Source organism: Podarcis liolepis (assembly GCF_965112155.1).
Source record: "Podarcis liolepis genome assembly, chromosome: 2".
Taxonomy (NCBI): Eukaryota; Metazoa; Chordata; class Lepidosauria; order Squamata; family Lacertidae; genus Podarcis; species Podarcis liolepis.
In genome coordinates, this window is record NC_139555.1 from 2,003,623 (window position 1) to 2,031,321 (window position 27,699).

Here is a 27,699-nt window from a genome sequence, read left to right on the forward strand (position 1 = left end):
CTAGCTCTAAATAGAAAACTTCCTTTTTTTTGCAGGTTTTGCCCATTTTATTGCTTGCCTGAAGTGTGTGTGTGTGTGTGTCTGAGTGAGTGAGTGAGAGAGAGAGAGAGAGAGAAAGAGAGATTACTAGTTTTTCCAATTCTTGTCCTCTTTTCTTTCCATTAAACTGAGATTGCAATATTTTGCTTTAAAGGGATAGTTATTAATGAAGACATTGTGACACCATCCATTTTTATATTTAGTCCCTTTCATAATAATCTCTTAGGTGATTTTCACTACCCTTGCTTGCTGAGCTGATGTATTCATTAAGCTGCCTAGCCACAACCCCAATATTTCAATTGTGGGGCAGCCACAAGCCATTTCCTATATGAATGCTATATAGATGTAGTATTTTTGACCCAATGTGCCTTACATTTACACTTCCTTACACACCTGCAATTTCCCAGCCCATCTCAGTCTCCCTTTGGAGTCTACAACTTGATTGGCTTTTTCACACTCCTGATTGTGCAGTTTGATTAGCTGTTCACCACCCTGGATAATATGGCAAGTGCCTGAACAATTCGGGATACCATCCTGAATAGTTCATTTCCTGTGTGATGTGTGCAGAGCTACATTCAATATCCCCTCATCAAACATGTACTTTGCAGAATAAACTGTCAAAACCCTCAGTCCCCATGTCTCAAGGACCCAATCCAACGACAAAAGGATCTCTCCAAACTAAGGAATGGGTTAGGTAAGATTCCAGGTAAGGAAATGATCCAAATAAAACATATTTTTAGTTTTGAAGGTTTTAATTTCTAACCATGAGGAGCATTAAGAAGCCACACTGAACCCCCTGCCCCCCCCCCGGCAATTAGAAATCTCTGTCACTCGCAAGATCCTGAATTTTACCTTGTTAAAATTTATGTCCCTAAAATGATCTATGAATTCTTTCAAAATCCTTCCTTGATATCGGGATCTTTTTCTTTCAGGTTCAGAGCAATCTCTTAGCACACGAAGCCCCGCTGCTACCTGGGCCTACACCCAGCACCTGAGAGTGATCGACAGCCAGAAGGAACTTTTGCGGCTCTCACGAGACCTCGAATCCTGATGCTGCCAGAAGCCGAGGCCAGGATCCGGGATGTGCATATTGTCCGACCTGGGCAAAGGACTACTGAGTTAGCCCTACTTTCAAGATGGGGAGATACCAAGCAGATGGGAGAGCTCTTCATTCTCTTGGTGGTTCCCTTGCTCTCTGTTCTGCAGCCAGGATGTAGGTGCCAGCAATGTCCAGGCCAGAGAAAGGACATGTCAGCTGCTACTGATGATGCTTTTGTAGGCTGCAAGGTTCCTGATCCAAAGAAAGACTGCTTTATGGACCACATGTTGCTGCCTTATGGAGAAAGGAGCAAAAGCTCCCATATATCACTTATCAGTGTTCAATGGAAATGTGGTTTTTTCTATTAAAAAGGCATACGGTAAGATTTGCTTGTGTATTTCTGGTGGACTGTGACTTTGTGAATAGCTTCCCCACCTTTTATCCTTGTTCTTCCTACTGACTATAGCACTGTAGCCGAGGTGTCAAAAGAAGTTTAAGGGGCTAAGGTTGGATAGAGACCCCATCACAACTGTGCTCCGTCTCTGAGAGCTCCTTCCAATGATGCTTTGGCCTACTACTGTCTTAGCACCCATGAATGGACCAAAATTCAAGGAAACTGATTCACCACACACCGGCATTTTCTTACTTGCACCCTGGGAACATATTGATTTTCATAAATGTGCCAGGGGCAACTTTCTTTGCAGTGTTGCAAAGGATCTTGGGATATCAGCCTATGGGCTGTGCATGCAGAGACTGATGACAGGAGCAGCATTCAAACCTCACAAGGGACACATTCTTCCCATAAGGGACACAGCCTTCTGAAGGCCACCTGTCAGTAGTGAGTCAGGTTAGGGTCAAAAGTAAGCAGAGGAACAATGGTAAATGTTACTTTTGTACAGCAGGCTGGTTTTTACACACACGTACAACCCCCTTTACGTTCTCTAGCCAGACAAGGGGTTTGAAGCACGTCCTGTGATGGGTGTGGCCTATGGAGAATTTGGAGGGCCACATCAAGGGGCCCTGAGGACTGTGTTCAGTCCCTGTGCCAGAGGGATGTGATGGACTTGTGTGGACAGCAAAATACATAATAGCAACAAACTAACAAAACCTCCCATTTGACACATTTAGAAGGCCACAGATGGTTTAGTCAGCCAGATGCCTGAATGAAAATAAACATTTTTGCCTGGCACCAAAAATATTGTTGCATACCCCCCCCATCTCAGCTCTGCCTTATGTCCTTCTCACTACCTGTGAGTTGAGGGAGGGCCCCACCCCACCCACTTTCTGTCTCCTACGGAGCCCCTTCATCCCCCTTAGAGGCTCATCACCCAGGAAGCTAGCCTGGCTTGATTGGCTTTTAAGACTAGCTGGATCCAGGGATAAGAGTGCTCTGGCACCCACAGACTCATAACAACACAGTGTGTAATGCAGGTGCCACACGAGCTTCTCTGGGGAAAGCACTCCATAGACAGGACAACACTGCAGAAAAGGCCTGCTCTCGTGTTATCATGTGTCAAGAGGGAAGCATGCAAACTTCATTAGGGATGGTCTGAGGAGGAGCCAGAGCTTCTCTCCCAACCCTCTTCAATCTTTTCAGCCAGCCTGCAGAGCCACTTTTGTTTTACCTCTTTGTGTCTGCAGCTTCCTAATTCCCTGAGGCTGCATCCACACCATACCCTCAAAGCACCCTCTAAAACAGTGTTTCCCAAACGTTTTTGGGCAACGGCACACCTGTTAGCCGGAAAAAAATCTCGCGGCACACCACCATTAAAGCCCCGCCCCGTGACGTCAGCGCGCAGCGTCACGCCGGGAGGGACGCACAAAAGCGAAAGTTTTTTCCCTCCCCCTTGCCGGGGTGGGAGGAGGCAGCAGAGCGAGGGCAGCTGAGGCGGCGGCGGCGATAGCGGGCGGAGGAGGGGGCGGCGGCGGGAGTTGCTGCTGCTGTTGTTGCTGCTGCTGCCCGGACATGCCGGCCTCCTCCTCCTCCGCTGTCTCGCGCTCCTCCCTTTTGCGCGCGCTGCCCCGCCGCTCGGCACCACCACCGCGGAGCCGCCCCCGGCTCGACGCGGATCCTCGCCGCCGCCGCCGCCTCTCACCACCCGACTCGCCCGCCTTCCTCCCACGGCACACCAGCCGGTGTCTCACGGCACACTAGTGTGCCGCGGAACACCGGTTGGGAAACACTGCTCTAAAACATCCTGGGAACTGCAGTTTCTTTGAAGGTGCTGGGACCTGTTGCTTCGTGAGGGTTAAACTACAATTTCCAGGATTCTTTGGGGTGGGGAATGTACTTTGAATGTGTTGTGTACTCAGCCACAGACACGTGGCATCTGCAACTTGATGTTTCAATGACTCCTTCCTCACAAAAGGAGGGCTCCTCTTCAGGGTTCCAACATGCCATTCCTTCCAAGTCGTGTTCCATGTGTCTTTTCCAGCAGTCACTGAGCATGCTCAGTCTTCCTCAGGCTGATGTCTTAAAATGTTTTCTATTGGCACTCTCCCAGACGTTGTTTCACACTGGCCCCCTCTTGTCAACCCTCCTTACCTGAGTTTGCTAGTAGAATAAGTGACAGACAGGCACCACCTACAACTAATCCCTGCTTGAGGGTGGCAGAGGGCGGCAGCGGGGGGGTTTCTATGCATTTTTTTGGGGGGGGGGTGAATGCAATCTAAACCAGCAGGAAGAATGTGGGTGTGTTTCTCAAGAACTATCTACAGTGTGGGCTGTTGCAAAGATGTGGTGGGAAAGCATAAAAAGGCTCCTCCCTGAATAGAGGAGACTGGCTGGCACCGCTTCCAAATAATCTAGAGGCAGAGGGAGATATCCCAGTGGAAATACTGTGTGGGATCTCTTTCAAAGATGCCTGCAGCCCATTACAGTGCAGGACAAGCAAAGGTCACATGATCCTTGGCCTTGTTTGTGAGATCCTCCACGGTGGTGGCGTCATCTCTTGGCTTGGTTCCCAGTTTTTTCTCTGCTTCGGAGGCTGTTGTGTTTTTTTGAGCAGTCTGGAATGAAAACTGCCAGCCGCAGAAAAACCCATGGAGGGGTTCCAAGGAGGAAATTGTCAACCAGATCTCTCTCCCTATGGTGGCCACACCCACCACGACCAAAAGTTCTGGACCTCGCTTCAGGAGAGCGTCGAAGAACTGAGGGAGGCTTCTTGGGCAGGCATGGCTTTCTCGGTGGGAGACCCTGTGGAGAGGCTTCAGGAGGAGGTCTTGTGCTCCATCTGCTTGGAGTACCTCAGGGACCCAGTGACCATCGAGTGTGGCCACAACTTCTGCCAGGCTTGCATCTCCAACTACTGTGAGCGGGGAGCGGGGTCTGTGGCCCAGGTGGCTCTCTGCCCGCAGTGCCGGGCTGGTTTCTTGCTGAGCAGCTCGCGGCCCAACAAGCAGCTGGCCAACATCGTGGAGGGCATCGAGCAGCTGGCTCTGCGGCCAAGCAGAGGCCCCGGCGAGGTCTTGTGCGAGAGGCACGGCAAGAAGCTGCGGCTTTTCTGCCAAGACGACGGCGAGCCCATCTGCCTGGTGTGTGACAAATCCCGAGAGCATCGGGCGCACACGGTCCTGCCCATTGAGGAGGCTGCTCATGACTACAAGGTGAGCCTATGTCTTGATTTGTAACCGTGAGCTTAGCTAGAAATGAGCTGGGGGAAGCAGACCTTGTGTTTTGTCCATGATGTATCTGCTGCACCAGTCATGAATGTTGTGGGGAGTATTAGGGGTCTATTCTGAGCTTTGCTGGGCTGTGCACATGCTATACCTTTAAAGCACATTTGGAGCACATCCCCCCAACCCCTCAGGGTGTTCTGGGCACTGTAGTTTGTTAAGGGTTGCTAGAAACAACAGTGCCCAGAATTCTCTGAGAGGAAAGATGTGCTCCGAATGTGCTTTAAAGGTATAGCTTGTGCACAGCCGCAGGCTGAGGGAGAACAAATATATCCAATGCATAAGTAAAAACAACACCACCAAAACCAAAATGTATTTTTGAAATACGACTACAAACAGCTGAGCAAAAGAAGAGGCCACAACAGTTGTTCATCAAAACCATAAAAAACCTGAGTAAAATGGGGATGTCTTTATTTGGCATAAAAACAATAACTTCAGCACCTGACATACCTGTAATGTAGGTGTAGACACACACAAATGCACACACACAGACTTGGGGGCTTGTTGTGTCCTTCTAAACTCAGTTTTCTGACCCCCGCCTCAAAGATCCCCCCAAAATTGGTAATAATAGCAATAATAGGCTTTGCTACAACCTGAGATTCTTTTGTTATGGACAAGGACTTGCCTAATTGGAGTCTGCCTGTGCTTGACTTATGGGGTGCCTGGAAGCAGGGCCCTTATGGAAAGCCACCTCCACTCTCTCCAATTTTAACCAAGCCCCTGCCTTGCCATACCCTTTTAAAAACAAGTGAGACACAAGACCTCCTCTAGCCCCTGGGATTTAAGCACAGGAGCCAGGGAGATCTGATAGCTTTTCTTCCTACCTCAAACCAATTTCTTCTTTTGCTTAACATCCAGCTGGAAGGCAAGTTCTGTAGGACATTAAAATAATACTCTGAATGAGCAAGCCAGTGCTTCTGTGGTTTTAAACCATTGTTTTAAACAAGCTCACAGACAAGGGTTCCTTTATGAATTGAATACTGCAATTGACTGCAGCATTTCTGGGTATGCAGCCCTTCAGCAACTTCCCACAAACCTTGTGGTTTGACTGGTGGGAGTCAGTTTGGGCATGAGAGTTGCCAGCACGCTCTTTTTCCAGTTGCCCCTGCTCCCTTTTCCTTTCATAGAATCACAAAATTGTACAGTTGGAAGGGACCCCCAAGGTTCATCTAGTCCAACCCAATGCAATGCTGGAACCTCAACTAGGTCATACATGAGAGATGCCCACCCAAGCCCTGGTTAAAACCTCTCAGGGATGAGAGTCCACCACCTTTCAGGGGAGTCTGTTCCATGGTTTGTTCCAATCTGATGTGCCCAGACTCAGGAAGTGGTTTTCCTGGTAGGGAGAGTCAAGAGAGGGAAAGAGTCACTTGCTTAATTGCTGTCAGTTGCTGTTAAATTCAGCAGAGAAGGGCTGGGGGGAGAAGAAAGGTGGCAACTCTATTAAGTCCCTTCGTTAAAATGGCTTTCACACCCATTCAGTGCTTTGTCTCTTGTATATCCTTCTTGCTTTATCTGCAGTAGCAGTTGAAGACTCCCCTCCCTAGGGGATACTGTAGTCCAGGTGGGGAGGCCCCATCCTGCCCATAGGCTGCTCCTGCTCTATCAGAACACTTGTTGTCCCCCAGAGACATTGCTACCTTCCAAGTGTAGTGTCCTGGAGCAAAACTCCTGAGAGCCACCATAGTTGTTTGTGCTTCCTCCCCTAGATTAAGCTCAGGGAAGCTGTGGATGTTCTCAGGAAGGTTCTGGGGGAAGCATCAAAGCTGGAAGCCCAAGAGGCAGAGAAAACAGCTCAGTGGAAGGTAAGTACCTAATCAAAGCTTCATTAAGCGATGCCATGGATTCATAGCAGCTAGTCTGTTGGGTGTTGAAATAGCAAGGCTATTTAAAACAGTGAGCATCTGGCGATCCAAGACAGTAAAGTACAATTCTCCTCAAAAAGGTATTTTAAAATACAACCTGCCCAGCTGAAGCATCTGTGCTACTTCATGTGCCATGGTTGCATTCACACATCACGATACAGCCTTGCTTATTGTAATGCGAATGAGTCTCAGGCTGATGTATTCCCCTTCCCCACATGGCCCAGCTGCAGCTGATCTTTAAGTATGGTTTGCTTAAAACAAGCCAATTTCAAACCATGGCTTACAGAGCAGCCTTGTTTCAACAAACCATAGTTAAGACTAGCCATGGTTGAGGGATTAGAAAGAATGCTCATCAGAAGTGCAGGCTTTTGTTCTTTTCCTTGCAAGCCTGGGTGGAGGATATAGTTTATCATGTCCAAATAATAAAGGGGTTGGTTCTTAAACAGAAATTTGCAAAGATCAAATCCCTCAATTCATCCAGATTTTTGCAGGTCAGAGCAATGTTGTGGCTGGCTGGTGGGGTCAATATGCCACATGGCTCAACATTCATGAATGGCGAAGGAAACTTGTGTTTGTGGCACCTTCAAATAGCAGCTGATACGTTTGTGCCACCTGCATTCCAGTTCCTTGTACTTGTGATGGACACAACATGGACCAGGCATCCATAGTGCATTTTTCAGTAGCCTGCAATTACAGAGATCTGTGCTCTTCAGGGATGTTTTGCTTTGTGGCTCAAAGTGGGATGCAGGAAAACGGGTAGACTGGTGCTGCTACAGACACCTGTATCATGAAAATAAGGGACAACATGGGATTTTCCCTCAAGAAACTTAGCCCAGTGACAGAACAAATATTTGACACACAGAAGCCTCCTGGCATCTCCAAGCACAGCTGGGGAAATCACCCATCTGAAATGCTAGAGCAGTGGTAGCTAACGTGATACAAATGTTGTTGGACTACAAATCCCATCAGTCCCAAGTAGCATAACCAATGGTGGGTGATAATAGAGTTGTCGTCCAACAACATGTGGATGGATAGCATCACATAGGACAGGCTTGCTCTGGGGAGACACTGCCAGTCAGCGCTAGGTAGGCTGGACCAAGGATCATTCTGCATTCCTCGAGCTCCAGATGTGAAGGACTTTGTGGCAGCTCCTTGGCTTCTACTATCATCCTGTGGCTAAGTTAAACCACTGCCTGCTCAACAACTTTTTAAAATAGGTCTGTGGGCTGGTTTTTCTATTACTGGCCCTGGCATGCATGTGGAGAGAAGTACTGGGGAAAGCTCCACTATTTAATTTTCTCTGTGTTTTGCTGCAGCTTTAAGTATAGGTGACAAAGCTGTGGTGGGTGGGTGTGCCACGATTGTTTCCTGCTTCTGAACGATGTAAAGGGCACAAGCATCATTTTCTGTCCATGGGTTTGCCCGTTTTCTCTCCCCGCCCCCTGTGTCTTTCACAACCCGGAATGTGAATCAGCAGGAAGCTCTTCTGTTCCTGGGGTTGGGAAAGACCCACAATTGGCCAATCTGTTGCTTAAGTTCTCTCTCTAAAATAGAATACAATGAGCTGAGAGTCTTCCTGAGAATCTTCACCTTTGATCCTGTGTGTGTGAGGAGGAGCTGGTTGTGGTTACTTCAGGGGGAATGAGAAGGTACTCTGCACTTCCTCAGAGGCACTTGACCCTCATGCATGTCATTGGATCAAGTACCGTATTTTTCGCTCCATAAGACACATCAGACTGTAAGACGCACCCAGTTTTTGGAGGAGGAAAACAAGAAAAAAAATATTCTGAATCTCAGAATCCAGAACAGCAAGAGGGATCGCTGTGCAGCAAAAGCAGCAATCCCTCTTGCTGTTCTGGCTTCTGGGATAGCTGAGCAGCCTGCATTCGCCCCATAAGACGCACACACATTTCCCCTTTCTTTTTAGGAAGGAAAAAGTGAGTCTTATAGAGCAAAAAATACGGTATACAGTATGTAATCCAAGTTGTACAAGGAACCTGCACAGGGTGATGGCGGTGGCGTTGTAAGGTGAGGACAGCTTCTAAGCAGCTCAGGTAACTTTTACAAAGGCCCTACTCAGATCCGCCTTCTGCTTTCTCAGTCACTGAGGAATGTGGTTATGCAACTGCATGGCGAAAGAAGTCAGCTCTGAGAAATACTGTTTATGTTGAAAAACAAAAACACACTGCATTGCTATAACCAAATGGATTAGAGGTAGGAAATGCCTTAGCCATGCAGGACAGGAAAAGTGTAAGGGACTTGTATGGGCAAGCTTAGAAATTCCAGCTTTTGAATAGACCTCTGTAGTTTTGTTGTTAACAGCAGTTTAATATTCAGGCCTTGGAATGTAAGTGTACATTGAATCGTAGTAGAGTTGGATGGGACCTCAAGGATTCTCTAGTTGAATGAATGCTCTGCAATGCAGGAATCCTGTCCACAGTCACCCCTTGGTAGGCTCAAATCATCAACCTTCTGGTTACAGCCAGGTGCACTGACCCTTTGTGCCACAAGATACAATATGGTTTTTATGAGGTTAGGGGGCTGGAGAAAGCTGGCCTGGAACATCTCTTTGTCAAGCAAATGCAGGTGATATGTTGCCATGGGAACTAAATAGGGAAGTGCTTCTTCATACAGAACCATTTTGAGGGATGTTCTGAATAAGAAAACCTCATTAAAAAGTGGGCAGACTCTCTCTCCTCCAGCTATAAATATGCACAGAAATTACAAAACACCAATAATCTTCCAGCCAAATAGCACAGACAAAAGACATGAAATACTATTACCAGCCTAAATATCAGCCAGGATCATGCAACAAGGCCATAGATCATAGAATCATAGAATCATAGAGTTGGAAGAGACCACAAGGGCCATCGAGTCCAACCCCCTGCCAAGCAGGAAACACCATCAGAGCACTCCTGACATATGGTTGTCAAGCCTCTGCTTAAAGACCTCCAAAGTAGGAGACTCCACCACACTCCTTGGCAGCAAATTCCACTGTCGAACAGATCTTACTGTCAGGAAGTTCTTCCTAATGTTTAGGTGGAATCTTCTTTCTTGTAGTTTGGATCCATTGCTCCGTGTCCGCTTCTCTGGAGCAGCAGAAAACAACTTTTCTCCCTCCTCTATGTGACATCCTTTTATATATTTGAACCCCTTGACACCCCTTAACAGGGCAGTATTATTAGGTGTTTGGTGGACCTTAATAAGAATATGGATGGGATTTTATATGTGTTCTTTAATGGATTGTTTCCCTTTTAGGTGGGACAGGTGGCTTATTTTTAAACAGTTAGCTAAAGAATAATATTCAGTGCAGGCTTCATATTAGCTCCAGTATCAGAGGAAGCATACCAGTCTCTGCTAGGAATGGGGGAAGAAACTCAGTTCGGTGCACCTCCCCCGATCTGCACCTCTTGAAAGTATATGGAAACTGCAATGCAGCTAACCTTTGAAATTCATAATTCTCCTAATTTTGTGACTCAGTTCTCCAACTAAATAATCTGCACAAACGTTGGGGAGGGGAATGCGCATTCAAAATGTGTGTATTCATGGAACTAATAGATAAAAATGCATTTGTAGAAATGTACACTAAAATACTGATGAATTTCCTTAAAAAAACATTTATAACCACAGACTAATACATAAATGAGGAGAACTGAGTTTAGGACTGGAAAAATGAGAAAGAGACAGAGAAATTGAAACTGTCCGATTTTTCTGTCTGCAGTCACTAGGGAGCAGGAGTGGGAGAATGCTCTTGCACGGGCTTCCCACAGGTACCTGGTTGACCACGTGGGAAGAGAATGCTGAACTGGATGGGTCTCTCTCTGGTCTGATCCAATGGCCAGTTCTGCTTTCTGTGTATGTCCCTGGCAGGAGAAAGTGGAGGAACGCAGAGCGCTCATTGTGTCAGGGTACGAAAGACGCCGCCAGGCAATGGCCGAAGAGGAGCAGCTGCTTTTGAGGCAGCTTCAGGATGAGGCGCAGGAGACGCTGAAGAAGCTGCAGATGAACTGGGCCTTCCTGCTTGGGCAGAGCACACGACTACGGGATCTGATCTCAGAGATGGAGCAGAAATGCCAGCAGCCAGCTGCCTCCCTGCTGAAGGTGAGACTCTACAGAATGGCATCTCCTAACATGACCTTGATAAAGCAGACACAGTTCTGGTACTTCTGGATTCCTTAAGTAATGTGCATAAGTCAGTTTTAGTCCCTGGACATTTACAGGCTTCTCTTTTCTCCTCTAGGATGTAAAGGTAGCCTTGACCAGGTCAGTACCCTATAATTTATTGTTATTGTTGTTTAGTCGTGCCCGACTCTTCGTGACCCCCTGGACCAGAGCACGCCAGGCACTCCTGTCTTCCACTGCCTCCTGCAGTTTGGTCAAACTCATGCTGGTAGCTTCAAAAACACTGTCCCACCATCTCGTCCTCTGTCGTCCCCTTCTCCTTGTGCCCTCCATCTTTCCCAACATCAGGGTCTTTTCCAGAGAGTCTTCTCTTCTCATTATAACTTATATTGCAGCCCACTTACTTAGAAATAAGTCTTGTTGTGTTAATTGGGGCTTACTGCCAAGAATATGAGCATTGGATTGTGACTTGGTCTCATTCATGAAATGGTGCCTTTGGCTTTGGGGGATAATAACCGACATGTTCTCCTTAGGAGTGAGGATGTATCACTGCAGGAACCCCAGCCCATCTCAATGGATCTACAGGACTTATATGATGTTCCTGGGCTGATGGAGTCACTCCAGAGATACTCAGGTAAGTGAGCAATGGTGCAGAGCTGTGTTAGTCATGTGAGCTTGGCAGCAAAGAGGAAGGTTTCTTCTCAGCATGTGGTTGTCATACACAATTTGTAGCTTTTAGTTTGGGGGCCTCTGAACTTCAACTGGGTGGGATTACTCAACTAAAGTTTTAATCACAAATTAAAATGAGCTTCTCCAATCTATCTACTGATGAGACTGGTGACAGCTAAAGACTTATGGACTCTTGAATGACTGTTACTTCAGCTGTACTGTCCCTTCCCTCTTTGCATCTGGGTTTATTGAAACAAAACCATAAAATATGCTTTTCATTCAAGCCTGCAGCCAAAGCTTGTTTCCCCTTTCAGAATGACTCACCAGTTGCTTTGATCTTTCTAACCATAAAGAACCACAAGCAACTGCAACTTTGAGTGCCAGCAACACATCTTTTAAACCTGATGTGCCTATGCATCAGCTCAGCACTTGCCGGAATAACAGGAGTCAGTCGGCTGCTCACCCAACTGCGTCACACCAAAACTGGTATCAGGGTAAAGGTGTGGTTCCATGAGCAGTGCTTCTGCCATCTACCATTCATAAGCCCCTTGTCATAATTGTCTTGGGTAGAGGTGAATAAATTTCCTGAACACACTTGGCAGGCTAAGACTTATTACCATCATGATTAAAGTGACCTAGGTTACTTCTAGGTAGGGAGCTTTGCTGCCAAAAGCTACTTCCAGATTTGAGTGATGTATGAATTTATGAATTTATGTATGAATAGATATGGCAAGTAGCCTTCTTAAGCAATAAAAGACCAGAGAAAGGTCTATCAACAGACAGGATGCTGATTTTATTTGGGCTTCTCCAGGTAACCTGTTTACTGAGCATTCATTCTGCTTGCACAAAACATACCAAGTGGTCAGCCTATACCCAGCTTTAATCATTTGTTCCAATTTGCTTTTGGACTGGTTATATGACAATGAGCATTCATCCTTCATTGACAGCCCCTCCACCAGCTCTATTGAGTTAGGTCAGAGCTAACTCAGTTGTGTGTTGCGACACTTTCGTGTGTCTGTTGCAGTGTGTATGTGTGTCACGTGAATGCTCCCGACGCTCCTCCTGGGACTAGAAAGGGGTTAGTTTAACCTCCAGTTTGCTAGTAAAACTGAATTACTGTGTCACAAGATGATGCATGTCTAAAAAGTGTGTCACCAACATGAAAAGTTTGGAAAGCTATGAGTTAGGTGAACTTGGCTATGGCAAGTCAGCACAGCAATATGGAAGCAACGGCAGCTGGAGGGAGCGCAGTTGCTCTTGTACTCATTTGCCTGAGCACCTTCTTCACTTCAAGTTGGAGCCCCAAGCACAAACACATGCACAAAACTTGGGAGAGAATCATGTATGACTTGGTAGTAGAGCACAGGTTTTGCACGCAGAAGATCTTGGGTTCAATTTGACATCCGGAGTTAAATGGATTCTCAGCAGGGGAAAGGAAAGACCCTTCCCTGACTGACAACCTAGAGGAGGAGAAGCCAGTGCAATGCCCTCCAGCTACTCCTGGACTAGAACGGCCATCACTCTGATGCTGGCTGGGGCTGAAGGGAGCTGTGGTCTAGTAGCATCTGTTTAGGCTGTGCATCCCTTAAAGAGCCAACACCAGTAGAGAAAATCTCCGACTAGGTGTCCAATAGTCTGACCTGGTCTACCTTGTCCTTCTATCCTGCCCCTGCTGTCAATGGGAGCACAAAGCAGCTCACCATACAAAATCACATACGCAGCAGTACACTTGTAATCAGTTACATCAGAACCAGGTATGAAAGCAGGAAAAAAACAACATTAGAGAGCAAAGATCGTAAAATCATCCAAAAATACCACTTACACCCCAAAGGCCTGGGCAAATGAAAAAGGTTACCTGAATGTGGGGGACATCATAATGCCATTTGGAAGGGAGTTCTGTAACCAGGGAGGCCACCACTGAGAAGGCCCCTTTATACTTGGCTGTCAGCCCAGACAGAACAACAAGCAGGGAATCCCCGGCAGGGTAGTTATAATTCAGCATCCTACTATAACGTCACATGTTCTTTATTGGTGCAGTAACATCACATCAGGACTGAACGTGTCTCTTTCTGCCTGCAGTACCGGTGACCTTCGACCCGGACACAGCGAATCCCTACCTGCTCCTCTCTGGCAACCTGCTCTGTGTGCAAGTAGGGGATCAAAAGCAAGACCTTCCCAAGAGCTTGTCCCGCTTTGAGACATGCACTTGCCTGCTGGGTTGTCAGCAGTTCACAACTGGGAGACACTACTGGGAAGTGTGTGTGGAGAGCAAGACCAGCTGGACCCTGGGGGTGTGCAGAGAATCTGTGAGCCGCCAAGGAATCTTCACTCCCTCCCCGGCAACTGGCTTCTGGACTGTGTGGCTGAGGAATGGCAATGAGTACGCAGCCCTCACCTCCCCTCTCACGGAACTGGCTCTGAGAGTGAGGCCTGGGGCAATAGGCATCTTCCTGGACTATGATGCAGGGGAGGTTTCCTTCTATAATGCTGATAATGGGTCGCACATCTTTACCTTTGCAGACTCCTTCTCTGGACCCCTCCGGCCATACTTCTACCCTGGGGTCCAGGCAGGGGGGCTCAACGATGCTCCCCTCATCATCCGACCAGCATCCAGCAAGACATCAGGGAAATCTTGCTCTTCCCTCCAATGAGTGCTAACTGTGGAACTCACTGCCAGGAGATAGAGACAAAGTTATATGTGCCAAAGTATTAGATATACAGCCCAGCAAGGAAGATTTGGAAGCTGCAGTTTTTGTCTGGGAAAGATCCACCTAATTTTCCAGACACAAGGCCCAGAAATAATTTTCTTCCAGAATTAGATGTTGCCTTTCCTGAAGCAGGTGGCTTGGCTCACTTTCTTGAGTCCTTTGATGTTGTTTGCTGTATTCATAGGCGCCGACTCCATGGGGCCTGAGGGGGCCCGAGCCCCCTCAAAAATTCGTTTGGGGGGGCTCTGCCCCCCCCAATAATCTCGGGCGCCCCTCCAGCAGAGCACCGCCGCCGATCGCGCGGCTCTGCTCCTCGGCTCAGCCTCCCTCTCGCCTTGAAAGGGAGAATAGCGATATAAAATCAATTGCGGCTGGAGGGTGAGCGAGAGTTTCAGCTGGGCTGTAGGGCGGGCGGTGAGGGGGGTAGAGTGTGAATCTGTGGGGAAGGCGAGAAGGAAGGAGGGATAGGGGTGAGATTGAGAGAGGGGGAGGGAGGAGGGGTGTTGGAAGGAAGGAAGGAAGGGTTGGAGGAAAGGAAAGAAATGAATGAAACAGGAAGCAACGAGAAGAAAGAAGGATGGAAAGGGTTGGAGGAAAGGAAGGAAGGAAGGAAGGAAGGAAGGAAGGAAGGAAGGAAGGAAGGAAGAGGGAGAGGGGTGAGATTGAGGGAGGGGTGGAAAAGGAAGGAAGGAGGGAGGGAAAGAGAGAGAGGGAAGGAAGAAGGGAAAGAAAGAAAGCAGGGAAGGGTTGGAGGAAAGGAAAGGAATGAATGAAACAGGAAGCAATGAGAAGAAAGGAAGGAAGGAAAGGGTTGGAGCAAAGAAAGGAAGAAAGGAAGGAAAAAGGAAGGGAGGGAGGGAGGGTGAGATTGAGGGAGGGGGTGGAAAAGGAAGGAAGGAAGGAAGGAAGGAAGGAAGGAAGGAAGGAAGGAGAGGGGGAAAGGAAGGAAATAAGAAGCAATGAGACGAAGGAAGGAAGGAAGGAAGGAAGGAAGGAAGGAAGGAAGGAAGGAAGGAAGGAAGGAAGGAAAATGAATGAAATAAGAAGCAATTAGACAAAGGAAGGAAGGAAGGAAAGAAAAAGCAGGGAAGGGTTGCAGGAAAGGAAAGAAAGGAATGAAATAGGAAGGGAGGAAAGAAGGAGCATCGAAGGGTTGGAGGAAAGGAAGAAAATGAATGAAATAAGAAGGAATGAGACGAAGGAAGGAAGGAAGGAAGGAAGGAAGGAAGGAAGGAAGGAAGGAAGGAAGGAAGGAAGGAAGGAGTACTTAGGCTATGTCTCTTGGGACAGGTTAGCTGAGCTCCTGAGCAAGTGCCCTGTGCCCTGCCTGCCCTCTTCGCCCCTTGGCCCCGTCTGCCTCCGCCCCTGACTGTATCAGGACCCCCGCCTCCTCCCCACCTGCTCCCTCGCCAGCCAGCCGAGCGCCCTAGCCGGAGAGCCCCGGCCGTCCCCGTTGCGCAATCGGCTGGATCTCCCTTCAGCAGGCCGTGCTCACAACTCGGCCCAGGGACCCCCCAGCAGCGGATCTCCGGCCCAGCTGAAGAATCCGGCAACAAGCCCCCTCCTCCCCAATTGCTCCACCGAAATACACTCCAAAACCCCCCAGATAGGCCGCCAGCCGCCAAGTCTCGTGGCGCCCTGAGCGAGGGTCTCTCCCCAACACCGCCACCTCGAACTGCATTCTCCCGGCTACCGGAGCGAACCAGCGGCAGGACCCCGGTATGGCCCCCCCCAATATTTTTTATAAGTCGGCGCCCCTGGCTGTATTGAGTGCCTTTCTGCTCCACATCTCTTCATGTGTGGAATAAAAATGCTTTCCTAATCCTGCAGATGTAGCACAATGTGATCTGCTATGTGTAGGTCTGGTGGACAAAGGGTTGAGGTTCATGGGAAGCAGTTGGGTAGACAGTTCTCTAGTCTGATCCAGCAGAGTTCGCTCCCATTCCCCACAGTCAGATTCATTGCTCAAAAAAAAGCCCAGACCTGAGATTAAACAGGGTTCCTTGCAGAACTTCAAATGCACAACTAAGACTTTCTCATTCCAGCAAGCATTTTAAGGCTCACTTGGTGCTAAAATTTATTGTTTATATTGCCCCATTTTCTGTAGATTGCTTCTCTGTACACTGCTTAGGAATGTTAATAATTAAGTGGTATACAGATGTTTTAAATAAATAAAAATAAAGTAAATGATACTGAATTTCAAATTCGTGGAAAAGCCGCCCCCCCCCATTTCAGTAAAGTGCAAACACAACTTCTGCATGCTCCCCCCCCAAAAAGGAGCAAGAATTTAATGCCAAGGGAGCATGCCTCCAATCTGAATACATCCAAGCATGATGAGGCAGATTATGAACCCCCGTAATTATGAACTTTAGTGACATCACTAGAGGTTGTCGGCCGCTTGCAGGGTATGGAGGAGCTGAAAGGGCGACTGTGGACAGCTAAATCTAACCCAAGGAAAGATTTGTGTCCTACAGATAAGTAAAGGTGAACCATCTCATTACAATGGACTTTGAACTAATACTTTACGAGGGCCTGATCCTCACACAGCCATGAAACTCCCCTGGGTGCCCTTTGGCCCGCTGTTGCCTTGCAGCCTGACCTACCTTGCAGGGTCGGGGGGGGGGGTTAAATTAGGCAATGGACACCACCTTGAGCTCCTTGAAGAAAAGGTAGGATATAAATTCAGTAATTAAATACTCCTCAGAAAGTGAGCCAATCATTTTTTCCCTTTAGCTGTTTAAATAGCAAAGTCGTCTGGGTGTTTCACAAAACAATATTAAAATGCAATCAGATCACGTTACATCAACCATACATTAAAACCATGTTTTTTTGTTGTTTAGTCGTTTAGTCGTGTCCGACTCTTTGTGACCCCCTGGACCAGAGCACGCCAGGCACTCCTGTCTTCCACTGCCTCCCGCGGTTTGGTCAAACTCATGCTGGTAGCTTTGAGAACACAGTCCAACCATCTCATCCTCTGTCGTCCCCTTCTCCTTGTGCCCTCCCTCTTTCCCAACATCAGGGTCTTTTCCAGGGAGTCTTCTCTTCTCATGAGCTGGCCAAAGTATTGGATCCTCAGCTTCACGATCTGTCCTTCCAGTGAGCACTCAGGGCTGATTTCCTTAAGAATGGATAGGTTTGATCTTCTTGCAAACCATGTTATATACCCTAAAAAGGAATATTTTTGGTTGTAAGAATGAAACAGTTTAGAATACAGAACTATCTCTTTTTCAGCTAAGGCTGTCTAGGCAAAAATTTGCTGCAAACCTCAGTTTTATAGCCCCACTTGCCGCAAAACGAGGAAGGCAACTCATTTCTTGGGGCTGGGGGGAAGCTTAACAGAGCTTAATGGGATTCTTAAAAACGCCACCAGGCAGGCAAATATCATTTTTCTCATGGTCATTTCTCACTAACATGACCCTCAGAGCAGGAACTTCTGGGAAATCCCAAAAAGGTGGGGGAGATGACAACCACTAGCCCAAGTCCTGAAAACAAGAGGCTATGTACGCTTTTGACTTTGTCTAATCTCTCCCCCAGCCCACAAATTCAGACTGCTAGGTTCAGCCTAGCCATTACAGTGGTACCTCGGGTCAAGTAATTAATTCGTTCCGGAGGTCCGTTCTTAACCTGAAACTATTCTTAACCTGAAGCACCACTTTAGCTAATGGGGCCTCCCGCTGCCGCTGTGCTGCCGCCGCACGATTTCTTTTCTCATACTGAAGCAAAGTCCTTAACCCGAGGTACTATTTCTGGCTTAGCGGAGTCTGTAACCTGAAGCGTCTGTAACCCGAGGAACCACTATAGTTTCAGCTCTCAAAAGTGTAGCCAACTCTCCTTTCAAGAGAGGAGAGAGTCACTGCCAAGCATTTCTTATCATTCTTCTCAGCTACTTCCTGACAAAACGCCCAATCCTGCGCAGAAACGAGGAAACGTTTCCCAGGGCTTATCCACACTTCTTGGCAAGCTGCTCCCACGCCTCTGCTGGAAAGCCGCGCTATAGCGCTCCAAAAGATTGCTAGTTGTTCCGATCGATTACTAAAGAATGGGGGGGGGGGGTTCCCTTGGAAGGGGAAGGGGGAAAGCGCTCGGACTCCTGCTTTCTCGGCATGGCGCAGGTGGGAGTGTGTCTCGCTCTGGGACACAAAGAGTGACTTCGGGACCTCCCTCCTGTCTGCCCCATCTGCACCTCTGAAAACTTTGGGCAGTACTTTTGTTCCCTTTCTGCCGCTTTGCATCTCGCTTCTTCTGGGGCGGCGCTTCATTTCCCGCCTCGCCAGTGGCAACCTGTCCCTACCAAATGATTGTTAGCTTTTACCTGTTGCTAGGAAACTGCTGATAACCTCACTGTTGACGTCATAATGTGATGTTGGCATCGTAAGTCCCTAAGACACCGTGGGTTCAAACCATCCTGTATCAAGGAGGATTCTGTGTAGGATTTTTTGCCTTAACAGCAAAAAGAAATGAGCTTGTAAGATGCCTAGGGTTTATATGAGGAGGCATATTGAATCAAATCTACTTAAACATTTGTAAGGAGCATAGTTTTGGCGCAGAGTTGTACAGTTGTACAGCACAATCAACCAGTGATGCAAATGATACTCCTAGCCTAGAGTATGCATTATTATCCGAGTAGATGGTGTGGGTTTGATAACATTTGTTAGAAAGTGAATATGAAAGTGAAACTTTAGTCCAGGAAACTTCAGTCACGGGCTCAACAGGTATCATAATTCACTCTGTTTCTGATATTTGCCAAATTTTGAGGATGCTGTGCTGCACGGTAAAGGTAAAGGAACCCCTGACCATTAGGTCCAATAGTGGCTGACCCTGGGGTTGCAGTGCTCATCCCGCTTTACTGGCCGAGGGAGCCGGCGTACAGCTTCTGGGTCATGCTTCTGTGGCCAGCAAGACTCTGGTGAACCAGAGCAGCGCACGGAAATGCCATTTACCTTCCCGCCGGAGCGGTGCCTATTTATCTACTTGCACTTTGACGTGCTTTTGAACTGCTAGGTGGGTAGGAACATGGACTGAGCAATGGGACCTCACCCCGTCGCAGGGATTCGATCTGCCGACCTTCTGATCGGCAAGCCCTAGGCTCTGTGGTTTAACCCACAGCGCCACCCACGTCCCTATATGCTGTATGGTACTTGTCACCAAATAACACTCTCCCCCAAATTCCCAGAGCAGTTTGCACTTTTAGGAAAAGTGTCAATTAAGGAAAAAAAGGCAAACAAAGTTAATGCCCAGTTAGAGGAGAATTGGATAAATCTGCACTTTAAGAAACAGCATAAAAGATTAGCAGCTACCTGAAGCATTGGCAAAGGGGTACATTGAAAGCTGCATTAGCAATCATTTGTTATTTGGTACATACATCCACAATTCCAGTTGTGAAGCAGGGGAAAAGACAGGATCTCCTGCACCAGATGGTTTTATTGTGTGTTCCCTTGTTATGTCTTCATTCTATGACCTTTTTCCTGCCCTTTCATCAGTGATGACAGCTTTTAATTAAATAGTTCCATCAGTGCACAAACAAAAGACATTTCCTGTCCTCGAGAAGCTTGCAATTTTAATCTAGACAAAGGGAGATACCGTGTGCTATTTTCAGTGGCTGATATTTTGCTATTGTAACTCTTTTCATGTTGGATTGAGAAGGGTGTGGCATTTTAAATTTATCTTCACAGATATGTGTGGAACATATACACATATCCCCTTTTATGCTTACATTTGGATTTTCTGATTGTCCTGTGCAAAGATGAGGGCTGTCCTCATAGCTTCTTGAATGGTTCAGACTTACAAATCACGATGAGAACCAAATTAAATTGCTAATTGCTGACTTGATTGAGAAGATGGCACAGTCCAGACCATTAACATTAGTTGCAAACTAAAATAACCAGGGGACTCCACAGCTGTCTCTCCAGGATGTCTTCGCTCACTGCCTGTCAACTTTTTTTTTTTTTTTTTTTGCTGGAAACAGACTTGTCTACAGTTGAGCATTATTTAGCTGTTAATCCATTCCACCCCTCTTTGGACCAGAGCAGTCCACACCCGCATTTATGTGAATTTGTATTTGAGAAGCAACTTTAGTTTTGCCCAGTCATAAGAGCAGGCATTCTCTTTTGTGTTTGTCCCTGGCTTCTAATTTGTTGATTATATTATGACAATTAAGTACAGACAGGACATAAATGCAGAGAGCAGCTTTTAGGAAATGTGCAGAAGCACACAGTCAGGCAACTGTAAATTCTCAGCACACAATTTTCTTTAACTTGGCTAGCTGGTGCAGTTTTTTTGGTTTTGTTCAAATCTGAGGGATCAGCATGCGCACACACGGGATGTTAGGGGAGGGATAGTACCTCTGGTGGGGGGCACATCAAGCTTCTTCTGGGGTAGTTTGTCCACCTTTGGTCCCCACTCTGTACTCAGCAGCCCTCACGTGGCTCCTAGAAGCTGTCAGCATACGACAGTAGGCAAACCCAAGGAACGGTTTTTACTGGTCAGCTAGATCAGGTGAGGGGAGCTGATGGGTTGTGAGGGACTTCCCCTGCATGCGAAGACAAGCAATGGCAGATGGAGCTGGTGAGACGAATATTGGGTCCAATGGCCAAGAAGGTGGTTTCTAACACAACAGTTTGACTTCACCCCTGAAGGTGCACTCCATTGTTTCTCAAGACAGATTGTCAACAACAACAACATTTATCTAACTATCTATGCTCCTCCAGTTAGAACTGGAAAAGAAATGAAAGGATCTGTAAATTCTCAACACACACTTTTCAGATTAACATTCTTCTGCAATATCTGGCACAGAAATTTTTAATGTTTGCTTGTACAGTAGCAAAGCTCAGAAAAAATTCAAAAATTGAAAATTAAGTAAGTTTGCCTTTAAATGCGAGTTACTTCTAATTTCACCCCATCCCTACTTGAGGTATATATCTGCATCAGAAGGATGTAGAGCTGACATTTTATTTGACATTTGTGTCCTTACAACAATCCTGTAAAGTAGATCACTATTATTCTCTTCCCCATATTGAAGATTGTGGGTGATGCTGAAGATAACTTGTCGAAGGCCACTTACAGAATTTGAGGCTGAACAATCAGATTTTAACCAAGGGCTTTCTGGAGCATGACTCCACTTCTTAATTGCTACAGTTTCAGAATCACTGTGCTAAAGCAACAGTTGGGGCTCTAGGCTTATAAAGTTCCCCAAAATAAACCCACTGCTAGTAACTATATCTTGAAACACCTCTGTTGTAGAGCTGACTACATATTGCCACAGAAGCTACAAACAGGAATTTCCTGCCTGATGGCTGTGCTAATTTGATTGATATCACACAAGGTGATGCACAGACTCATACCTATGGCAGGAGCATCGCTGACTGACACTCACATGCACCTCTTCCCACCCTGTGTGATGCCATGCTATCTCTCTCCAACCCTCAAAGCTCCTCCTCATTTGCTTTGCATGAACCACCCATAGCTTTATATATATAACCATGCTGCGATGAAAGACAGCTTCAGTTGGTTGATTCTCTTCCCTGTGCCTCCTTGAAACTTCACCCTCATCACCATCTCGGCCACTGGGACCATGAAAACCTGGGCATGTCTTCTCCTGGCAGGAGCTTTCTGCAGCCTGGCATCTGGATGTAAGTAGTAGTAGTAGCAGTAGTAGTGGTAGTTTTTTTTTTTAAAAAAAGATTGGGTGTTTAGATTATCTGTACCCAGAGAAAGAGATGCTTTATGGTTTGATGCTGCACAGGGCTGAGGAAGAAGTGCTTAAAGGAACTATTGTATTGTCCACCTCCAGGTGCTGTTGGACTTCAGCTCCCATCAGCCCCAACCACCATGGCCAACGGTCAGGGACTATAGGAGGTGGAGTCCAGCAGGCCACATGTTCCTCCCACCATGACCAATAGTCTGCACTGACTATCAGTGGTTTCACACAGGACTATTTCCAAGCTTTACATTGAAATGCTGGGGATTGAACCTGGGACATTCTACATGCAAAACATGTGTCCTGCCTGTGCCACTGAGTTATGGTCCTTCCCCTTGCAGCTGCAGAGCCACCTCTAAGTAAGTCCAAAACTGAGAGGCTCCAATCCTAAACACATTTACTAGCAAACAACTCCAAGAGAGCAGGACTTACTTCCAAGTAAATATGCCTAAGGTTGCAATGAAAAGAGATGGTTGATTACTCTGCATTTGATTGCTATAAACTCAGTAATTCCTAGGTGGGTCTCAAGCTGATTCTTTTGCCAGGCATTGCACTTAAGGTGACAGCAGATGACAGGAATATTCAATCTGTGAGGTTGGGTGAGTGGCACATGCAAGCAACCCATCACTTTATATTGCAGTCATCAAGGGAATGTGTGAACTAAAGCTGTTCCACAAATCCCAGTGCTTTTTTTCCTTTAAAAAATGTTTAGGTACTCATTTTGACTCAAGAAAATCACCATTTTATAGTTCAATTTGGGAAAAATAAATACAGTAAATGGACAAAAGTACAAAGATTCACAAAATGTTTGGGAGTATGCATACCTCTGTGTCCCCGCAGAAAAAAAGCACTGGGTAGCACTCCACTGAAAAGTGGCCATTGAATGTGTGCTACTTGAAATAAGCATACACACACACACACACACACACACACACACACACACACACACACGGAATAAACAATGCTGATTCCAGTGGGGGTTGGGGGGTTGGGTGGTACTGGGGAGTTTATTGGGCCAGATGTCCTCAGTGGGCTCCCCTCCTTGAGTGGGTTCATCTCCTTCCTTTGGTCCCTGCTGCCCTTTCACCTGCCTTCTCCCTCTTGAGTGCTTTTGCCTGGCAGCAATGGGCTCTTCCTGATCTGTGAGAATGCCCCTTGTTTGTTTGCTTGCCTGGATGGAGAGAAGTCTGTGTGTGCACAGAAACTTTTGACTTGTGCATGACTGAGATGTAGCCTACTGTACAGAGGTAAGAGTCACATCCATTGCACTGCCTATTTTGCCTTTGGCTCTAACCACTGCACAGCATGTTGCCCCAGAAGGTTGTGCATGAAGTGGCTCATTGAAAAAAGTTCCCCACCTCTGGGCTTCTGAAAAAACATCTGCAACATATTTTATGGTGTGCCCTTCTCTTTCCCATCTGGACATACAGCTAAATTGGATTGTAGCTTTAGTATAAGCTGGATTCATGCCAAATTCATTCTCCAGACAGTTTTTTAAAAATTAAAAAGCTATTATATTATATTTATGAGCATTAACAAATACCTGCTCAATTGTAGTACTCATTAGCCAACCAGGATAAAAGGGAGCATAGTGACAGTTCTGGTAGTCGCACAAAGCTATAGTATTACTGTTCGGGAGAGATGATTTGCCAGTGGTCAAGTCGGCCACTAGACAAGAAGCTGTCTTAAAGACTATGAGGTAAATACAAGAAAGAATATTTAAAAAGGTTATGCATTTCTATGATTTGGTAAATACGGCTGTTATTGTGTGCAGGCCCTGTTGATATTAGAGAAAGAGTACTGTGGAAATACTATCCTTGATCATGGTTCCAGTAGTGCATTTCCAAGTTTCTCTCACTGAGGGGAACTGAGGGGAACACAAAAATATTTCATTGCTTCTAGTCCCTGCAGTCCAGCCCCAAAGAGTTATTCAGCCTGCACCACTGCTTGTCATTCCACATAGCTAGAAAAGGCTGGTGCATCTGCAGTATGGGTTATTATTGTCACAGAGGGGGGAATGGATTGAATGAAGTAGAGCCACTTCCCAAATTCTTTGGGCTTTCCCAAAATCTGTCATTTTTAAATTGCATCACCTTGTAATAGAAAAGCACTGTGACACAGTAGGGAAGGTCCTTGCCTTCGGGGAAGGGCTGTGGCTCAGCAGGAGAACACGTGCTTGGCATGCAAAATGTTCCAGGCTTAATCTCTGGCATCTCTTGGTAGAGTTGGGAAACCCTGGATGTCAGGAGAGCTACTGCCAGTCAGAGCAGAGTGGACAATAATGAGAGAAACAGCCCAAGGATCAGACTTGTATTCCTCTTTGGTCTTCTAAGAACATGGCGCTGCCACATATGGAGCGAGGAGGGGCAAAGCAGTGGGAGTCTGGTGAGCTGTGGCTGCTGTGGCAAAGCCAATCTGACACTCCCATGCAGTGTCTATGCTGTGCCCACATCAGGCTGTTTCTTATTCTTAAAATACTCAGATTCACAGCATAGTTCTATCTTTTTTGTATCAAGTCATCTTAAGCAAATGTCCTGCAAAACTGGGGGGGGGGGGGGTATGTAGCCACGAGACTATAAAACCCAAGCCTGATGATATCTGGGCCTTTAACTGAAGAGAGAAATTTACCAAGAACAGCACAGACCAAGATGACCTACATTTTCCCACCAAGGTGAATTTTCTCCCCCACCCCCTTTGCTCAAAGCAAACAGTAGTAAAACAGAATTGTGCATGTCAGTAAATGCTTCACTGATTGCAAGGGCACACTAACCTTCCTCTAGAACACTGTTCATGCTTCTGGTGGTGCACTATAGTAGTCTCTCAGTATCAAGGCTGACTACTCGTGTGTTGTGGCCTTAAATCCAGAACCAGGAGAAGCAGACAGGTGGTTTTGCCAAAGACTATACCTGCACAGGACTTATGGGCTGGGAGGAACATCCAATATCTACAGCTAATTAGAGCTGATTGATTTCTTGAGAAGATGTTCTCCTGAGTCTGTAACACTTCAGAATGCTGCTGGGAGGGATTGCTTGTGAATGCTGTTTTTAAAATAATAGAAACACAGTTTTACTAGTAGTAGATAGGTAGCCGTGTTGGTCTGCCATAGTCAAAATAAAAAAATTCCTTCCAGTAGCACCTTAAAGACCAACTAAGTTAGTTCTTGGTATGAGCTTTCGTGTGCATGCACACTTCTAGTTTTCTACTTTCTACTTTCATTGAAGTTCTTTTCATGCGCTGGAGCATTCAAACATGAGATTTTTCCTACCTGAATTAAGAAGTGGTACAGGCCCAGCAGAACTTTACCAACAAGATCAGCCATAGAACATAAATCACATACAGGCTTTATCATGAAGATGGTTCTGGGCTGCTGCCTGACACATTGCTTTCCCTGCAGCTGTTTGCACCATCTTCTTCCTGCCTGGGGGCACGAGCTGTTCATTAAGTTATGGCACCTTCCCTTTAATGCCAGCTTGGCCCTATGACTGTGGGTGCCAAGCAGCATGCATGGCCCTGGCACTGAAATTTGTGGGTGCCCGACTCCTTCATGGGGGATTTTGTGGGTGCTCAGGCACTCAGGGCCCCAGGTAGTTGACACCTATGCTTTGACCCAAGAGATTTGGGTTTAAATCCCTGTTCAGCCATCCCTGTGCCAGCCAGTTTGTGAGGCTTGGTGAGAACAGCTGGGAGGGGTGGCAGATCTGCCGCCCCCCGAGCATGCCGCTCCTTGTCTCCTGCACGTGTCATGCTCCTCCTCTGCACCCCCCAGCCTGCTCCTTTCCAGCCTCCATTTTCTCCCCACCACAACAACCTTCAGCACACCAGGACTTTCCTGGGCAAAGGTGGAGGAGGTGGCATTTTCTATTTTGCCTCAAGGCTCTCCCCTCTGACCTTCCTGTGGATCAGCTAAGGGAGAGGGAAGGTTGAGCAGGAACAACGCTGGATTCATGGTGGTGGGGGCAGTTTCCCTGCACAGGGTACTGTGCCGAGGGGAGCAGAATGGAATATTTAGGAGGAGGTGCCAAATTTTATTTTTATTCAGGGCACCATATTACCAAAGTCCTTCCCTGACAGGAGGTGGCAATGGCTCAGCAGGAGCCTGAGCAGGAGGATGCAGCCCTGTCACTTAGAATCATTGCCTTCACAGATGGGAACAGATCCACCTGCCCTGGTTGCCATGGTTGCAATCCTGATGTTCTCACAAGGCGAGTGAGTGACCTATACTTAATCATTAGAAGCTCAGAGGGAGGGGCTGGGAAACTTGTTGGGACATCTTTGTCACTTCTGACCGGTTCTGAACTTCCTGTCCTGCTCCTGAACTCCTGACTCTTGATCATGGTGTCTGTTGCTGAGTCTGCACTGTTACTTTTCTGGATAAATAGCTCTTCCATCCTCAGAGCCACTGTCTCCATATGTTGCGTGTGACAATACTGAGCTAGATGGACCAATGGGTATGACTCATTCTACATGACGGGCAAGATGTTCTCCTCTCCTGATGTTCAGCCAATATCTACCATCCTGTAACTCAAACCCACTAAATTAAGGTTACCAGATTTTTTTTCAATAAATCCGGGACACTTTTCAACTTCAATGGATTTTGTATGGGGACTGATTAGGGGAATGTCCCCAGGAAACAGGGATGTCTGGTAACCTTACACTAAATACTCTGCCCTTTAGGGCAGCAGAGAGCAAGGCTCTGTCCACATCTAAATGGCAACCCATAAGGTATCTGAAGAGGGCTATCATTCATGCCCCCCCCTCAGTTCTCTTATTCCTAGGCTGGAGGTGTTGACCTAGTGTCAGAAAAATCCTCATCTTTGCAGTGGTGAGGGAGGGGGAGGGTACAACAACAACAACAGCAATTTATTTATTTATACCCCATCCATCTGGATGGGTTACCCCAGCCACTCTGGGCAGCTTCCAACAAATATATAAAAAAATAATAAAATGTCAGATATTAAAAACTTCCCAATACAGGGCTCCCTTCAGATGTTTTCTAAAAGTTGTGTAGTTCATCATCTCCTTGACATCTGAAGGGAGGGACAGAGGCATAGCAAGCCCAGGTGGTACCCAGTGAAGAATTTTTTTTGTCACCCCCCCCCCTCCACACATTGACAGCTCGGGGTAGGCTTGGGAGTCATGGGCGGGTGCCAAATGTCACCCCCTGAGCGATGACACCTGGGGTGGTCCGCCCCCCTTCCTACGCCTCTGCGACTCCCAAGTACCTTGAACCATTGGGGGAAGGGGGGGAGCTATGCTGCTTTGCGGAGGCACTGGCAAAGCTGCACAGCTCGTCCTCTTGGGAGCCACAGCTCCTGTCTGTCCCCCTCCCTCCCTCCCCGGCTTGCTGTACAGCGGCAACCCACTTACAGCATCCGGGGAGGGAGGGAGACTGGGAGGGGCCATCCATTTAATGAACTTTGTAGAGGCAGATCTACGGGCAGGGTTGACGTCATTTTAAAATGCATATTTTACGCAGTTCTGGTTTAACCGCCCTTTCTTGATGCTTGCTCTATTGCACAGTTGCTTGGAACAGTTACTTAATGGATGGCAAGAGTTGCCACATTTAGCAAGCATCTCAATCTGTCACACATTATGATGAACTGATGATTAATTAACCTGAATGAAGTAACAAAAAGCTACTACCAAGGTGATGATGAATAATAAAGAGCAAGCAACCCAGGGACTGAAATATGAAATGTAACACCATGAATCACATTTATTCATCTCTAAATAAAATTTGTTTTTGAGTTTTTAACTTTTGTGTTGAAAATTGAAAAGGGGAGCTAATATATGGCTTACCTGAAAGATCCTATTCACTCATACGGGCCTGTCTTGGTTCTGAGATCCTCAGGAGAGGATGCTCTTCTCTCAGTCGCGCCAGCCTCA

The 27,699-nt window shown here is 46.9% G+C and overlaps 4 protein-coding genes and 1 long non-coding RNA gene across 9 annotated transcripts in view; all 5 read left to right on the forward strand.

Annotated features, from left to right (window-relative positions):
* The window catches only part of RAPGEF3 (Rap guanine nucleotide exchange factor 3), a 50,855-nt gene extending 49,394 nt beyond the window's left edge, over window positions 1-1,461 (forward strand). For all 5 annotated transcript variants that reach the window (XM_083486546.1, XM_083486545.1, XM_083486547.1 and 2 more), the window contains one exon: window positions 972-1,461. In XM_083486546.1, the coding sequence (XP_083342672.1) occupies window positions 972-1,090 (119 nt within the window). In that variant the 3' untranslated portion in view covers window positions 1,091-1,461. The remainder of the gene's footprint in view (window positions 1-971) is intronic.
* LOC310699149 (histone H2B 5-like) overlaps window positions 1-27,699 on the forward strand; it is a 960,349-nt gene that overhangs the window by 383,953 nt on the left and 548,697 nt on the right. The window lies entirely within an intron of this gene.
* LOC310699122 (E3 ubiquitin-protein ligase TRIM58-like) lies at window positions 4,152-16,321 on the forward strand. Its single transcript, XM_083486745.1, is given in 8 exon segments — window positions 4,152-4,200; window positions 4,203-4,684; window positions 6,463-6,558; window positions 10,489-10,719; window positions 10,859-10,881; window positions 11,274-11,374; window positions 13,489-14,301; window positions 15,889-16,321. Coding segments are annotated over 7 exon segments (1,539 nt in total). The 5' UTR covers window positions 4,152-4,166; the 3' UTR covers window positions 14,061-14,301; window positions 15,889-16,321.
* On the forward strand, window positions 14,777-15,377 carry LOC310700797. The gene is made up of 2 exons (XR_014522824.1): window positions 14,777-14,927; window positions 15,116-15,377. It is a non-coding gene; the product is annotated as an uncharacterized lncRNA (long non-coding RNA).
* Window positions 18,520-27,699, forward strand: part of ENDOU (endonuclease, poly(U) specific) — a 30,544-nt gene continuing 21,364 nt past the window's right edge. Inside the window, exons 1-2 of the mRNA XM_083486740.1 lie at window positions 18,520-18,582; window positions 21,580-21,745. Of these exons, the coding sequence (XP_083342866.1) occupies window positions 21,688-21,745 (58 nt within the window). The 5' untranslated portion in view covers window positions 18,520-18,582; window positions 21,580-21,687. The remainder of the gene's footprint in view (window positions 18,583-21,579; window positions 21,746-27,699) is intronic.